A 15,745-nucleotide genomic window follows, 5' to 3' on the forward strand; every position below is an offset into this window, starting at 1 on the left:
TGTTAAAACACTGTATCTAATTGTACTCATTTTAGACTGACTGTAGATGGAGTTTCCCTTAGAAATGTACACTTCCTGTTGTTAGCCACCTCTGCATATAGTGAATAGTTGCACTAATGGGAAGAGAGGGTAAGTCTGGGTTGTTTGAGAGAGACTATCTCACTGCCAATAAAACACTGGTGATAAGAAAGGGCTACAATGAAAAAAGGTTTTATTACCATGACAAGCAATGTCATCACTACAAAAGTTTGTACGATCAAACTACAATGATTTGGTCATTATATCGATCTGGAGATGTCTGTTTTGGTAAATAGTAGAAAAGGCAGAAGTTTACACTTGATATTCATTGAAAGACCAAGAAGAGATATAAATGCAAAACGCTGAAAGGTTGGCTAGAGTGACCAATGACAAACTGCTTAATGTATTCCGGTTACTACATTCAATTTCATTATATTTAAAGATATTCAATTCAATTAAAAAAATCTTCAGTATAAGTTTTAATATTTTTAGTGAATTAATTTCCATTTTTCATTATAACTTTATAATTGCTTTATCACATAGATATTATAGTTATTGTTATCAACTATACGTTATTCAATTTCAGAGTCCAACAAAGAAGTTAATGTGTTTTTTAATAGAGATACAGTAAAAGCAAAGTATAGGTGAATGAATAAATGGAAAAGACCAAAAGAATAGAGAGATGAAAAAACTTTGCCCAATCATATGATGAATGAGAGGTTTTGGGTTTTCTAGTGTTTCATCAGAAAATGGATATGTCATTATATCTAAACAATAGATATAATAATGTTACTAAAATGTCAGGAAATGTGCAACCTTGAAGACTTGGAAGAAATAACTATGTTTGTGTTACTTAGAATGCATTTCTTACTACATACTATAAGTTGAATTATATATAAAATGCATCATCCTTGAGTAAGTATAGTATTAAAATTTATTATTCAGTTCCACATCAGAGTAGTACAAGGAGGTCTGGAGTAAAAGTACCATGTTCTAAAGTTATCAGCATAAATTTCCTTCAACATGATATTTCAAAGAGTACTTAACTATGTATGTAAAAGACAAATATGAATGTAAATACAAAGAACAATTAAAAGTATAGCCTATAAATTTTTATAATTACAAATTTGAAGTTTTTTAAAAGTTATAAAATGAATAACATTTTTCTATATATTAACAATAAACAAATGTCCAAAACTCACAATGTTACAAAATATTCTATTCTAAAAAATATAATTCCAATCACCCTTTAATTCTATGAATTATATATTCAAGCTAAATAAATGTGGATAAAAATTTAAAAGTACAATAAAATGCTTTTTAAAATATGATTTCTACTTACAGGTGAAAACGTATAAATTTATAGTCTTTATTTTCTCAAATGTAGATGTGAAATATTAACATATATTTGTCTCATTCATGTCTAAGTTTCGAAATATAAATCTTACCTATTATTTAGTGTGATTTTTGAAATATGTAATTTTAGCATCCATATTTATCTAATTTTCTATACTTATTACATATTACTACTAGAGAACTTTCCAACAATTTAACCAAGTAATTTTAGATCTGTGTGCATGTAGTTGTCTAAAATTTAGATTAAAAAAAAGAGGGGGGTATGGGGGGATAAATGGTGATGGACAAAGACTTGAATTGGTGGAGGTGAGCACCCAATACGGTGTACAGAGATGTGTTGTAGAATCAGGGACCTGAAATCTGTATAATTATATTATCAATGTCACCCCAATAACCTCAAAACAATTAGAAAAAATTTATATTTTTAAAAATTACTAGAAAACAATTTTTTATAAACATATCCATAAAATAACGTAAGATCATAATTTAACTATTAAAACATACTTGCTATATTTTCACTTTCAATGCTCAATGTACAAAGATCATAAGTTTTTTAAAACAAGTGCTATTGAACACATACTTAAAACTGGCGAGTGGTTCACTTTTAATATCTTAAAACTTAAGCTTTAAACCTAGTTTTCACTAGCAGCTGTATTTCTCCATGTGAGAGAGTCATAAATGTAGCACACTAGAATCATTTCAGTTTCTTCAAGTCTAGTCCACAGCGCATGCTCTGCTTCTCTTAAAGTGACCTGCCCTTACTTGATAGGCTAAGCCAGGAGTCATATCAATGGGATGAATTTACACTAAAATAAGATTGACAATATTACCAACAAACTAATCAGCATAAGGCAGAAAAGACTATTAAAAAGTGAGATTCAAGATTTTCTGTGCCAAGCTGTAGCTTTATTCAGCGTTCATGTAATTATTTTATGTACAGACCTTTCAGCTGTCAATAGTTCCACCAAATTTTAAGATAACTTTAATCAGACAAAAAAAGAATTTAACATGATCCAAATGGCTTTAAAAGTTTCTTTCTTTCATGGAAAAACAAGAGAAAATTGATAAATGATAAACAATATAGTTGAATAAAAAGTGAGGTCAAGTGCTTTATTTTCACATTTTGTTATGGTTCCACTTATAAGTCTAAGTATCAAAAAGCCCATTTGTTAATCAAAATGTTGATCAAATTAAGTAATTAGTAAAGCAGTGCATGCTAAGCACAATAAATCTTTGAGTATAACCATGAATTTTGGCCTCAGGGGGAATAAAGTTCTATAGAATATTGAATTATATCTTTGGTGTGAAAAATTTTTAAATTTAACCAGAAAAATTGCTGGCATTATTGCTTTAAATTGTAAGTTTTGCTTTGCTTTGCAGACTGTAATGAAACTACATCTTAACTACTGAACAAGTGGCCATTGAATGCTAATATGTACAATGTTAACAACTCGGCCCTGGCCAGTTGCCTTAGCTATAGAGAATTGGCCGGCATGTGGAAGGCCAGGATTTGATTCCCAGTCAGGGCACACAGGAGAAGCAACCATCTGCTTCTCCACATCTTCCACTCTCCCTCCTCTCTGTTTGTCTATTTTTTCTACTCCAACAGCAATGGCTCAGTTGGAGAAAGTTGGTCCTGGATGCCGAGGATGGCTCCATGGCCTTGTCTCACGGACTAATGTAACTTGGTTGCTGAGCAATGGAGCAAGGCCCCAGATGGGCAGAACATCGTCTTGTAGGAGGTTTGCCCAGTGGATCCTGGTTGGGGTGCATGCAGAAGTCTGTCTCTGCCTCCCCACTTCTCACTTAAGAAAAAAAATGTTAACAACTCACTTGCCCCCAACTTTATTGCAAAGCATAATCCTAAACAAGCTCAAAAAGAATAAAAATTGATATCCACTATTCTAACAAAAAAAGTAAACATCATATTTTAATGTTCTTTCCTGTGAGAGATAAAGGTGTTTTCAAAATGATTTGTGATTGTACTAACAATGATGTAATGGTACAATGGAGCAACTTAAAAATAACACATTCAAAGCCCTGGCCAGTTGGCTGAGTGGTAGAGCATAGGCCCGGCGTGTGGAAGTTTCGAGTTCAATTCCCAGCCAAGGCACACAGGAGAAGCACCCATCTTTCTTTCTACCCCTCCCTCTCTTCTTTCTGTCTAGCACTGTCTTCTCCTCCTGCAGCCAAGGCTCCATTGGCCCAGCGCTGAGCATGGCTTCGTGGCCTCCACCTCAGGCACTAGAATGGCTTCATTTGCAATGAAGCAACACCCCAGATGGGCAGAGCATCGCCCCTAGTGGGCTTGCTGGGTAGATCCCGGTCAGATACACACGGGAGTCTCTCTGCCACCCTGCTTCTCATTTCAGAAAAATATAAATAAATAAACAAATAAATAAATAACACATTCAGATTAATCACTGCTTTAAACAAATGGTCAAGCACAACCCCATCCATTGATTAGAGGAATGTAGAAATTTGCTTTATCACCATTTGTAAAGCTATATAGTAAGTGATATTCACTATTACAGGGGTCGGGAACCTATGGCTCTTTTGATGACTGCATCTGGCTCGCAGACAGATCTTTAATAAAAAAATAATAACGTTAAAAATATAAAACATTCTCATGTATTACAATCCATTCATTTCCTAGTGCTCATGTTCATGGTTGCAGGTGGCTGGAGCCAATCACAGCTGTCCTCTGGGACAACACCGAATTTTTATTGGATAATGCAGAATGTACACAGGTCGTTGTATGGCTCTCATGGAATTACATTTTAAAATATGTGGCGTTCATGGTTCTCTCAGCCAAAAAGGTTCCCGACCCCTGCACTATTATATAAGCAACAGAAGTATAGAATATAAATCAAGTGTATCATCACATTGCAAACAGTACCTAGTACAGTATTCAGAATGCATGTGATTATTCTCGTCTAAAAGCAGAAATGTTTTGCAAAAAGACTGCAAATTTAGAGAAATATTTTAATATAGCAACTTAAAACAACACAGGGCATCGTGTGCTAACAAAACGCAACAAAAGCTGATCGCCACTTTTCATTTCTGGAGTGTACTGGTGTTTGCTCTGACAAAAAAAAGGCCTGCCTGCTCTTTATTCTTTCCAAGAAGCAGGCATTACCTAAATAATTGAACTCACTGACTGAATTGAGTGTACACGGCGGGCATGCCAAATAGGTTACAACAGACTCTCTGAAAAGGTGTCAGTCCAGAAGTTGAGACTGCTGAGCAGGTCTAGACAGGGAAGGCACGGCTTCAGGGGGACAGAAATAACATTCGGCAACGAGGGTGGCGATGCCTGCAGCTGCGTGCACTTTCCGTGTTCAGAGTGGACGGCTGGGACTCGGGTGTGGATGGTAAACTGCCAGCTCTCACGTTTACTTTTTGCTTTCTGGCTTTTTCTTCTCTCTTCCATCCCTATCTTCTGGTGGGAGGTGAGTCTCCCCTTCTGTGACCTCCTCTCTAATTTGGGCTACATGTTTGGAAATTGGCATTTAGGGAAAAGCTGGCTCCACAGTAGAAACGGTTGTGAAAGCAAACACCTATGATTGTTTCATCTGCTTCTACCCAATCCTGCCTTTACAGAGGTGAGGAAGAGAAGGACCCAAAAAGGCGGCTGCAGCCTTCTCCCGCAGTCTCTCACGTTGTCTGGGCAACACAGCTCTCTCAAAACCAACCAGAATCCCATTATCAAGGGAGTCAGAATTAGCAGTCCAGACAATGCTAAAATATCTATTTTTTTAACCTTGGGTTTTCAGAATGCAGAACACGCTTTTTCTCTTGACTATATTTATTCATTAATTATTAGTAAGAAAAAGCATCTAACTACATGAATTAAATGTGATTATTTTTATTTACAGGAGAAAAATTTGCAAATGTAGAGGAACATTTCAACAGAGCAACTTAAAATGATGCAGGGTATTTTGTGCTAACAACCAACAGAAAGTCTTAATGCTACTTTTCATTTCTGGAGGTCTAATTTTGAAATAGACCCTTTTAAAAAAAAATCTAAGCGTCACAGATTATAAAAATGGCTCCAATGATACCTCCCTTCACATGTGCTCTTCTCAAACGCCAATCCCAATCAAGAGGTGGCATCTGTCCCTCCCTTTAACAGAGTAGCATTGTAACTGGTTCAACTAAAAGATTATAAAAAAGTAATGCTATAAAATTTACAAGTCTTAGTTATAAAAGGCATATCACTTTTCCCTGCCTGTTGCAAAAATCTCCTTTGCAGTTCTGAGTACTTTTTTTTTTTTTTTGTCTAAAGCTGTCATGCTGTGAAGAAGTCCACACTAGCCTATATAGAACACCACGTGGAGAGGCTCTGAGAACATATGAAGCAAGACAACTTCCCAGGTGCCTAGCTCTGACAACCATCTTTGAGAAACATCTAGACTAAGGTACCCAACTGAGCCATTACAAAATTCTTGATCCACAAAACCATAAGCACAAACAAATGTTATTAAGCCACTAAATTTGACTTATTTGCTATGCAGATAATCAAAAGAAGTAGCATTAATTTTACTAACTTTCAAGAATACATGATAATTGTATCTATTTGAATACATATGTGCAGATGCATTTGGCCCAAAATACAACTAGAATACTCAATGCAAACAACATAATCAAAAATCAAAAATAGAAATATCATTAGACTAACAGAGCAATCTAAAGAATCTATGGTTTATTCCATTAAATGCTCAGAACAAATGAAAGTGGAAACTATTGTATGCTCATTTTCTATCCTGAGGACCTAATATAATTTTTCTATGTGTATATAGCTCTCATAGAAAAATTTCGTCCCCATTTACCTTTAAATAACATCAAAGGTCACTGACTAAAGAGCTTAGTGTCTTTATTTCTTCTCTGAATCCAAATATTGAACACACAGCAATTATTATTTGATACGGAAGAAATTCAGCATTGTCAAATAAGTTGAACAATGAAACAAGCCTAATACATTTGGAAATGATGACTAACAAAAATAGATCCTTAAACCTCTTTCACATAAGCTTTCTTTTAAGTAAGCAGCACTAGTGTGTGCTCCCAGTCTACCAATTTGGAGAATAAAAAATAAAAAAAAGAAAAGAAAGGGAGGCTTACTTCAATGATTAGTCTGGAAGATCTGAACTGGCTAGCTCCTAATGGTAACTGTCCTAATTAAACAGATCCAACTCTATTACAGAAATAACATGTGGAAGGCATAAGGGTACCAAATAGGACAGGGAGAAAATGAGGGTCAATCTCAGCGTGTCGTAGAAAAGTATGCTAAACCAAGGACAGAGCATTCCAAGCGCATCTCCTTTGAGGGGAATTTGGGATCAATCCTGCTCCCCTTTCAGCAGTCTCTCCCCCTTCCCTGACCTAGCTGAGTAAAAGGAATCCTATAACTCTATAAAATGGGAACTGTGGTCTTGGTAAATTTTACCAGGATCCTCTTTGGGAGATGGCAGAGGCTAACTCATCTGGGGAATAATGAACAAGACTTACATTGGAATACTTCCCAGATGATAAAATTACCCTGCCAGTTCAGTTAACTGTGCTGCATAAGCAAAAGGATTTGGGGGCTCTGTGTGTCTGTATGTGCCAGCACATATTCTCTCTCTCTCTCTCTCTCTCTCACACACACACACACACACATACACACACACACACACACTCTCTCAGCATCTCCACCAACCGATTACAGCCAGCAGGAAACTCAGTAGCAGAAGTTACAGCCTCCAGCATCCAGTCAGCATAAATCTGAATCTTACATTTTCTTCTTTTTATTGAATTGATTGGGTGACATGGTTAACACAATTATGCAGGTTTCAGGTGTACAATTCCACAGCACATCATCTGTACACTGTATTGTGTGTTCCCCACCCAAGTCAAGTCTCCTTCCATCACCATTTATCCCCTCTATCCACCTCCTCCAATCCCCACCCTCTGGCAATCACACTGCAGTCCACCTGCATGAGTTTTTCTCTCTTTTCTGTTTTTTGCTGGATACTTCCACCTCCCCCCCACCCCCAGCTGTCAGCCTGCTCTCTATCTACGAGTCTGTCTCTACTTTGCTTGTTCATTTTGTTCATTAGGCTCCACATATGAGTGAAATCATATGGCACTTGTCTTTTTCTGACTGGCGTATTTCACTTAGCATGATGCTCTTAAGCTTCAATCCAATAAATGTGTTTTCATTACCAATAAAGAATCGTAACACACAGTAAAAGGAGGGTAGGAAAAAGTATACACATTCCTTCTTGCTTACATTGTACTTGGGCCATATTTTTAAGCGTTAGACTGATTTGTAAATAATTGTCACAGGCTTTTATGTATATTTCTTTTTACTTTTATAGAGAAAATCTATTTCCAGCCCTTGCTGACCTGTCAAGATTTGTGACCCACTCATTCCAATAGTTAAAAATTAATTAAACATGAAGCAAATATTTATAACTAACACTTTGCATATGACACACAAAAACATACAGTGTTATGTGTACATTTAATGTATTTTTTATTTTTAAATAAATGATGTTTGCTTTAATCACTCATGGGCATGAAAATGCTTAAAGTCAAAGGGCTAAATTAAGGATGAATATAAAACTCCAGTCCACTTTTAAAAATTATTCTATATATAATGATTTAAATAGCTTACTTCTAAGAGCCACAATTCCTAAGTTACAGTAACCTGTCTGTTTTCTATAAACATATGTTCTTTCTGCTGTTATTGTTGCCTGTCCCACTGAAGTGGGGAACCATTTAATATGTTCTTGTAAGTTACTCTAAGGAAATTTTTTTCTAGATAAGTTGTAAAGAACATTTTTTTTTCCTAATGGCAGGTATTTTATCATGTCTGAACATTTAGATTGTAGGTGTGGGATCCTGTTTAATACGGCACCCTGCTACCATGGAACTTCCGCTGATTTAGTTAGGAAGCCTCTGCCAAACAAAACAGTAGGAGGGAAACTGTGAAAAAGCTTTAAAATACTAAAAAAAGAAATAAGTGAACAAGCAGCAGTCTAAACATAAACTAGAGGACTATTCCCATGACCTAGGTTTGACAGAAAAAAAAAAAAAACAGAAGAAGATGCAGAGAATGAATAGAACACCAATTTCAGGTCACGCTCACTCTTTGGAAGACATAGAAGTTACTTTAGACAATTACTATCTGTTTTGCTAAGACAGTTACATCACAAATCTCAGACATGAAGTGAGTTGAGCCTGGTGGCATAACAGTTTCTTCAAAAGTGGGACAGAATGATACAAAATTTCAAAAGAGAATTTTAGATTATGAATTAGTTCTGCTAACTAAAGGCCCTTTTTATTATTAGCATAAATCATCAGAGTTACATAATGAGATAGCCTGCAGCTACAACAATAAAAAGTAATCTGCCTAATTAGGTGAGCTCAGTGAATTCTCAAATGCAGATGCAACTATGGAAAATAAAATTGCAAAAATGGAATATTCTCAATATTGCCCTTGACAAACACTTGATATGCTATATAACAAGTGACCAGTATAATTTTAAAATATAAATCTCATAATGTCTCTGATTCAGGCACACTGCTCTTTTATAGATTTGTGATTTATTTAAAATACCTTTTTTTGTTTGTTTGTTTACAATGCATGTAACTAGATGAGTATTAAAAATGAAATATGTATATAACATATTCTTTAGTATTTAAAAGATTAGTATGTTTATTATTCAGATTAGGCCCAAACAAATACTTAAACTAAACACATATTCTAATCTGTAAGGAAAAAAAAAAACAACTTTATTGAAGAGAAGGCAGCCAACTTCTGTGGAGCCCAGGATAAGTCAGTCAGTCTGTCCATCAGTCAGGCATTCACTACAGAACACTGGTCAGGAGTCCGGTGCTCTGGACTCTGTGCTGACAGTCACACACAGCGACTCAGTCATATGCTTTTCCACCTCCAACTTCCCATAGCAGGCATCCCTGCTGGGATTTCTAGGGTTCAAAGAGGTTAAGTCTCTCACTCAAACTCGGAGCAGAATGTGGACAGGAACAGAGTACCAGAAGTACCTGTACCTCACCACAGCTGTCCTCCAGGGCCAAGAGGAGAATTATACTGTTTATTCCATAATACTTTGAGCCTAGGAAGAGTTCATTAAATCTCAATAAGTTAAGTCCTAAATTGACCTCAGGACAAAGCCCAGAATAAATCATATTATTTTATGGTCCCATCACATGTATCTACTTAATGTGAGGCCAGAAGGCATTTTTCTATTACTGTTCACAGAGGAATCACCATTCCTTTTGTTTTGTCCATCTTTTCTCTTAACTAGTTTTGCAAGAGGAAGCAAGTATTGGTAAAGTGCTATAGAGCTAAAGAGGCAGGAATGTAAATAGAACACAGAAAGCAATTCGGCTTGGCAGGGCTTCAGCAAAATGAAGTAGGAAAACAGAACTAAGAATGGAAAAGAAAAAAGGGACCAGATACAGAAGGCCTTGAATACCCGGCTGAAGTTTCCACACTTTTTCAATGGGGAGAAGGAAAACCTCTAATGAACTTACAACATGAGTTTGAGAAGGCTGATATTTCTGGGAGATTATTTTAGAAGCGATGGGAAAATATATATAAGGAAAAGAAAAAGAGAAACAGTTTATGTATATCATTTATGGGACTACCACAATAACTAGTCAATAAGGGTATGGATTACTAATGTATCAATGGAATTGAAAAAAGAAATAGGTATATGTTATATGTTATATTGAGGAATAAGAGTTTTAAGACTTAGTAACTGACTAGGGATAGGAGACAACCCATTGAGCCTTTAAGTCCAAGGTTCCAAAGGGAATAGTTGAGCTATTAGCATAAAGCAGGATAGATAGTACTGAGTTTGAGTTTTGAACCCACTGATTTGAGGTGCTGCTGGTACATCTAGCTGAAGCTGATCAGAGAGGAAAGGATTAGAAACACAGTCTGTCAGTCATCCCCTTAAAAGTGACTATTAATGTTGGAAAAAGAGGCCGAGAGAGCACAGGCAAAGTACTGAAGGCAGGATCTCAGAGGAACCTTAAACTCAGTAGGAATGAAAGATGTCAGGGATAAGCCATACTCTCTGCTCATTATGTTTAACCACATACTCAAGTACGATTAAGCTAGAGTTCTAAATAACATTTCAGGACTTAACTGATACGTTTCATCAAAGGGGTTTTTCTTTCATCTTACCTCAGTGTATGGGCTAAAATATTTGTAAGAACATAGCAAATGAGGAACTATACCACGATGTATATATCACACTGTTCTCTAAATCCTGGCACAGCTGAGTTAAAGATCCAGTTAAGGAAGGATGTATGTACATACCTGTGGTACCCATCTGGAAGACACAAAGCTGGTCACTTCGATTACAGGCAAGCCAGTTTGGGAAAGTTGATTGATAAATTCAATTTTTGTATCTGTAGGAACTATAACCTATGAAAACAAAAGTTATTTTGTAACTAATTTGTATGGGTGTACTGAATATGACTTCCTGACTGAAAGCCAGTATTAGTTATGATTTATAGATTCAACTAGCAATTTAGAACAAATATAACAGTGTAGCATATAAAATTCATGTAAATCTGTAGAATCTTAATAAATATTAACATTTAATTTAGCATTTAAAATAAACTGTGTAAAATTAATATCAAACTACCTTTTCATTCTGCAATCCATCCCTCGGTCCAACTTCTACTATTTTAACATAATCAGGGAGTCCAGAGAGCTGAGATGATTCCTATAATGGAAAATGTGAGGCAAGAAAAGCAGATAACCATTAGAGCATCAAACTTGCTGACTTGAAAAGTAAAATAATTACAATCTGTAAATTAAATTCTCACCCCAGAAACCTAAAATGGTAAGAGTCAATATAATAACACTATAATACAAATACCCAGTTTATATTATTGGCAACATGAGGTTATTTTTTTGATAACTTTCTGATGTTCAATCTAATTATGATAAAATTCAAAGATTAATATCTAAGATATAACTAGAAGTGGTGATTTACTCAGGATCTAAAGAGCAAATCTGTTAAGTAATTCTATATGTGATGATATACTAACCATTGCTAGAGTTCATTCAAAGATTAGATCTTCATATTAACCGACGTTACCAAGCACAGTCATACAAGACATTGCCCTCTACAACCTTTACTTGAGGAATGTCGATTTAGTTTTCTGGCTTGTGCTCAGAAGGCTGAGGCTAGAAATGAAGGAGTTGTTCGTATTTCTTCTCTGTATCACACAGCAAAACTAGCACCTAAACACAGCTCTCAGGACAGACACCCCAGCCCAGCAGGACCTACCTGGAAACAACCTAGCTCCAACCCAACATAACACCTGTTCTATACCTTTTCATCAAATCTGAAATGGCAAGAGGGTAGGAACTCTGAAACCTGTGTCCTAAACTAAGTATTTAGAACAGGGGTCGGGAACCTTTTTGGCTGGGAGAGCCATGAACGCCACATATTTTAAAATGTAATTCCATGAGAGCCATACAACGACCCGTGTACGTTAAGCATTATCCAATAAAAACTTGGTGTTGTCCCGGAGGACAGCTGTGATTGGCTCCAGTCACCCGCAAATGTGAACATGAGCAGTAGGAAATGAATGGATTGTATAATACATGAGAATGTTTTATATTTTTAACGTTATTATTATTTTGTCTGCGAGCCAGATGCAGCCATCAAAAGAGCCATATCTGGCTCGTGAGCCACAGGTTCCCAACCCCTGATTTAGAAGGACATTATTTAGAAGGATACTTATTTAAAACAGGGAAAATAGAAACAGCCTTTCTAAATTTCATACTGCAGTTAAAATAAGAAGTAGGCTACATCTCTCAGACTGTACAAACACAATGTCCTGGTATCTCTGAGCCAAGTTAAGTCTGGGTAACTCATTGTCAAGGTCTTCAAGTGGATAGCTGATGGGCTCAAACCAGATCAGCAAGACCTGCACTTTATTTGTGTCTTGCTTTCATTAGGGGTAATAAATTCTGGTTAACAAATTTATATGATTCCACCCCATCCCTGTAACAAGGACACACACTGGTGAAGTAGCAGTTCTGGATGCAAGAGGGCTTTGTTTCTATTACAGAGAAAAATGCTCCCTGTCTCTTTTCAAGTCCAAAGCTGTTGCATGGTTTTATTAGCATCCTGTAATAACCAACTCAGTGGAAGAACCCAGATGGTTCCTGTTACAATGTTTACATACTACCCTCCACATTTAAATTCGGCAATTTAATAAGCAAAAATTAACTAAGAAGAAAACAGAATCTTCATTTCTGTATCTTCTGAGCAGGTTGTGATGCATGCAGTTAACTTGGGAGGGTGGAGGGCTGACAGGGGAAGCATGGGTCGCCTGAGCTGGAGGCTCAGTTTTTAGATGGCAGTCATGAAATCATGCCTCATTTACACAGTGGCCATAATTTCAGCCAGGCAATCAAGGACTGGCATGGCGTGGCATGGAAAAGTGGAGTAAATAAAAGGAAGTTTGCTCCTCTTTCTTGTTATCTCCAATTCTAAGACAGCAAAAATGAAAACAAAAACAAAACTGGCAATCTTAAGCCATGTGGTCTCATCATCACCAATTGTATCCTGAATCTGCATTTGTAACAGCAATTAGCTTGGAGCAAACATGGGTGAAGAATGAAACATTCTTGCTTCTTTATGAAACAGCAAAGTTTACCAAAGAGAAAAGAAAAGTATTTTTTACGCTGATAAGAATATACTAAGTACAACTAAAGAGCCTGAAACCTTCCTGTGCAACACTGTTGTAGCTAGCAGAAGTAACAAGCAATGTGAATAAATTATAGACATTTCAGTCAAAGCAGACTGTTAGCTCTCTTAATATTATTTTAGATTTCTGCCTGACCAGGTAGTGGCACAGTGGATAAAGCATCGGCCTGGGATGCTGAGGACCCAGGTTTAAAACCCCAAGGTCTCCATCTTGGGTGTGGGCTCATCTGGCTAGAGCAGGGGTCTCAAACTCGCGGCCCGTGGGCCGCATGCGGCCCACCGAACAATTTTGTGCGGCCTGCAGACTAACCAACGAAGTTCAAAATATTTTGGATAAAATTAAGTAAGCCTAGGGGCCTACTTGTATTTTTTATTTCTCTAGCATCCTAGCTAGATATTAGCTTAGTTAACAGCAGTTGTGATGTGAACTACAGTTTCTGGTCATTTTGTGACACTGAGTAAACTGCATGTACGATTGTGCTTGTTGTACTGATTTTTTTTTGTTTGTTTTCAACTGCAGTGAGAAAAGTGTTGCGTAACAGTTGCCTTTTGTAGACCTAGTGCGGCCTGCCGAACAGCTGTGATCTTGCTCTACGACCCACATGCTGAGTTGAGTTTGAGACCCCTGGGCTAGAGGATGGGCTCACCAACTTGAGCATGGGGTTGCCAGCTTGAGCGTGGGATCATAAATATGATCCCATTGTCACTGGCTTGAGCCCAAAGTTACTGGTTTGAGCAAGGGGTCACTGACTCATCTGGAGCCCCCAAACAAGGCACATATGAGAAAGCAATCAATGAACAACTAAGGTCCCACAACTATGAGTTGATGTTTCTCATCTCTCTCCCTTCCTCTGTCTGTCCCTTTCTTTTTCTTTCTCTCTCTCTAAAACAAAAGAGAAAAGAAAAATTATTTCTTGACTCTAACACTACTATTATGTTTTTCCAGACATGGGTATGTAGTAACTCTACTCAAATATCTGAGGAATCAGAAGAAAGTTAGAATGTGTTCAGTAATTCAAAGTGTAACAAGTTCCCTTTTTAACAGCAAATAACAAATAAATAGCCCAAAAGTCAGTTAACATAACTTGCTGAATATGTGTGATGTGAGAGCCTTCTCTTAAGGATCTTCAGTTTCTCCCTGGGCATTACCAACTTTGTACTGACTTTTCTAAGGAGCTTCAATTCTATATAAACAAGGCCTACTGGGCATATCCACCTAAATGGTGGAGAAGCACAAAGACTTCAATGATTCAAAACGGATCTCATTATTTTCCCACCTCATGTCGCTCCTCAGACACTCTCCTACCACATGCTATTCTTTACCTTCTCACTCTGGTGTCTCATTGGTCCATTTGTTACTGGTTTTATTTTGGCAAATACCCAGCACTCACCACAATGCATGACTCATACAGTGTACTCAATAAACACTTATTATTGTATTAGTGAATCTCTTCTGTCACTGGCTTCATTAAAATTGTTACCTTTTCTCACCCAGGCTGTTGCTATAGCTTCATAAGTATTCCCCCCTTAATCATGTTATTCCAAGATTAAAATCCTTCAGCATTTGCCAGTCAGTCACCTTTGGAGAGATCTATCAATCTAAGGTAAAAGATGATTCATGACTAGCCTCTCATTGTCTACCACATTCTACTTCACAGAGCCTGTGATTTTAGCCACGTTCAAGACCAACACATCTCGCTCGCTCTCATGTCTGTTGGTTGGAAATATCGCCCATCTGTGGAAAAGACTCTCCACCAGACTCATTTCTCTTCCTCACGGACACACACTAGACTAGACTATGTTTCTCCCCTATCTAAGAGTAATGTTTGAACAAGTTCTAGACAATGAAAATGAAGGCGAAGTTTGGCCCATGGAAATATACTGTGCACATTCCTCCGTGTTCTTTTCCCTTCAGCCATCTTGATGCAGATGAGTATGGCCACCTTGGAAGCTAATAAAGACCAAGAAAATGAAGGAGCCTATAACCCTGAATCACTGTTCAAGTAAGAATTCCAGGCCAAGAAGAAATTATTTTGTACTATGGACGGTGTGGGGAAAACGGCTGTGTTAGGCTTGCTTTGGAGGTTTACCGGCTGCAAGCCCATTGCCTGATTGGTGCGTGGGTGCATGACTGCGCCACGTGTGCGTGGTCTACGTAAGGCTGCAGGTGCTTTCCCCGGGTGATGAGTCTCCCAGATCGCTCTCCTGCCACCATGAAGAGCAGTTTTCCTGCAAGCCCATACTGCAACTAGCAGATTTTCCTTTATCAGTCCTTTCCTTTTTGTTGTTTATTTGCTCGCCTGTCTTTGCGAGCCTCCAACTAATGGGTATGGCCCGACGCCTGGCAGCTCCTCAGTTCCTCTGCCATCTGCCCGAATCCAATGTGCACCTGCCCGGCCTCGGCCACCCGCATTACATATGGGCAAAAATAAACGGCAACTATTTCAGACCACTGAGATTAAAGGTGTGTCTTCTATAGCTTCTGAAGAGTGAAGCGTCTGAAATTTTACCATGCAAGCTAACAAAGTGAGCTTGCTATGGATGCTGACAGAAGGCACAGACTCCTGGATTGGAAGGAAAACAATGTATTACAACAAATAGCAGTATATAGAGGATCAGGA

General features: G+C 37.5%; 1 protein-coding gene across 5 annotated transcripts in view; it reads right to left on the bottom strand.

The window, feature by feature from the left end:
• The window catches only part of HMGCLL1 (3-hydroxy-3-methylglutaryl-CoA lyase like 1), a 326,458-nt gene that overhangs the window by 134,895 nt on the left and 175,818 nt on the right, over window positions 1-15,745 (bottom strand). For all 5 annotated transcript variants that reach the window (XM_066252808.1, XM_066252798.1, XM_066252811.1 and 2 more), the window contains 2 exons: window positions 11,043-11,123; window positions 10,712-10,819 (listed from right to left, as the gene is read on the bottom strand). In XM_066252808.1, the coding sequence (XP_066108905.1) occupies window positions 10,712-10,819; window positions 11,043-11,123 (189 nt within the window). The remainder of the gene's footprint in view (window positions 1-10,711; window positions 10,820-11,042; window positions 11,124-15,745) is intronic.

This window comes from Saccopteryx bilineata, chromosome 1 (genome assembly GCF_036850765.1).
Source record: "Saccopteryx bilineata isolate mSacBil1 chromosome 1, mSacBil1_pri_phased_curated, whole genome shotgun sequence".
In the NCBI taxonomy this organism is placed as follows: domain Eukaryota; kingdom Metazoa; phylum Chordata; class Mammalia; order Chiroptera; family Emballonuridae; genus Saccopteryx; species Saccopteryx bilineata.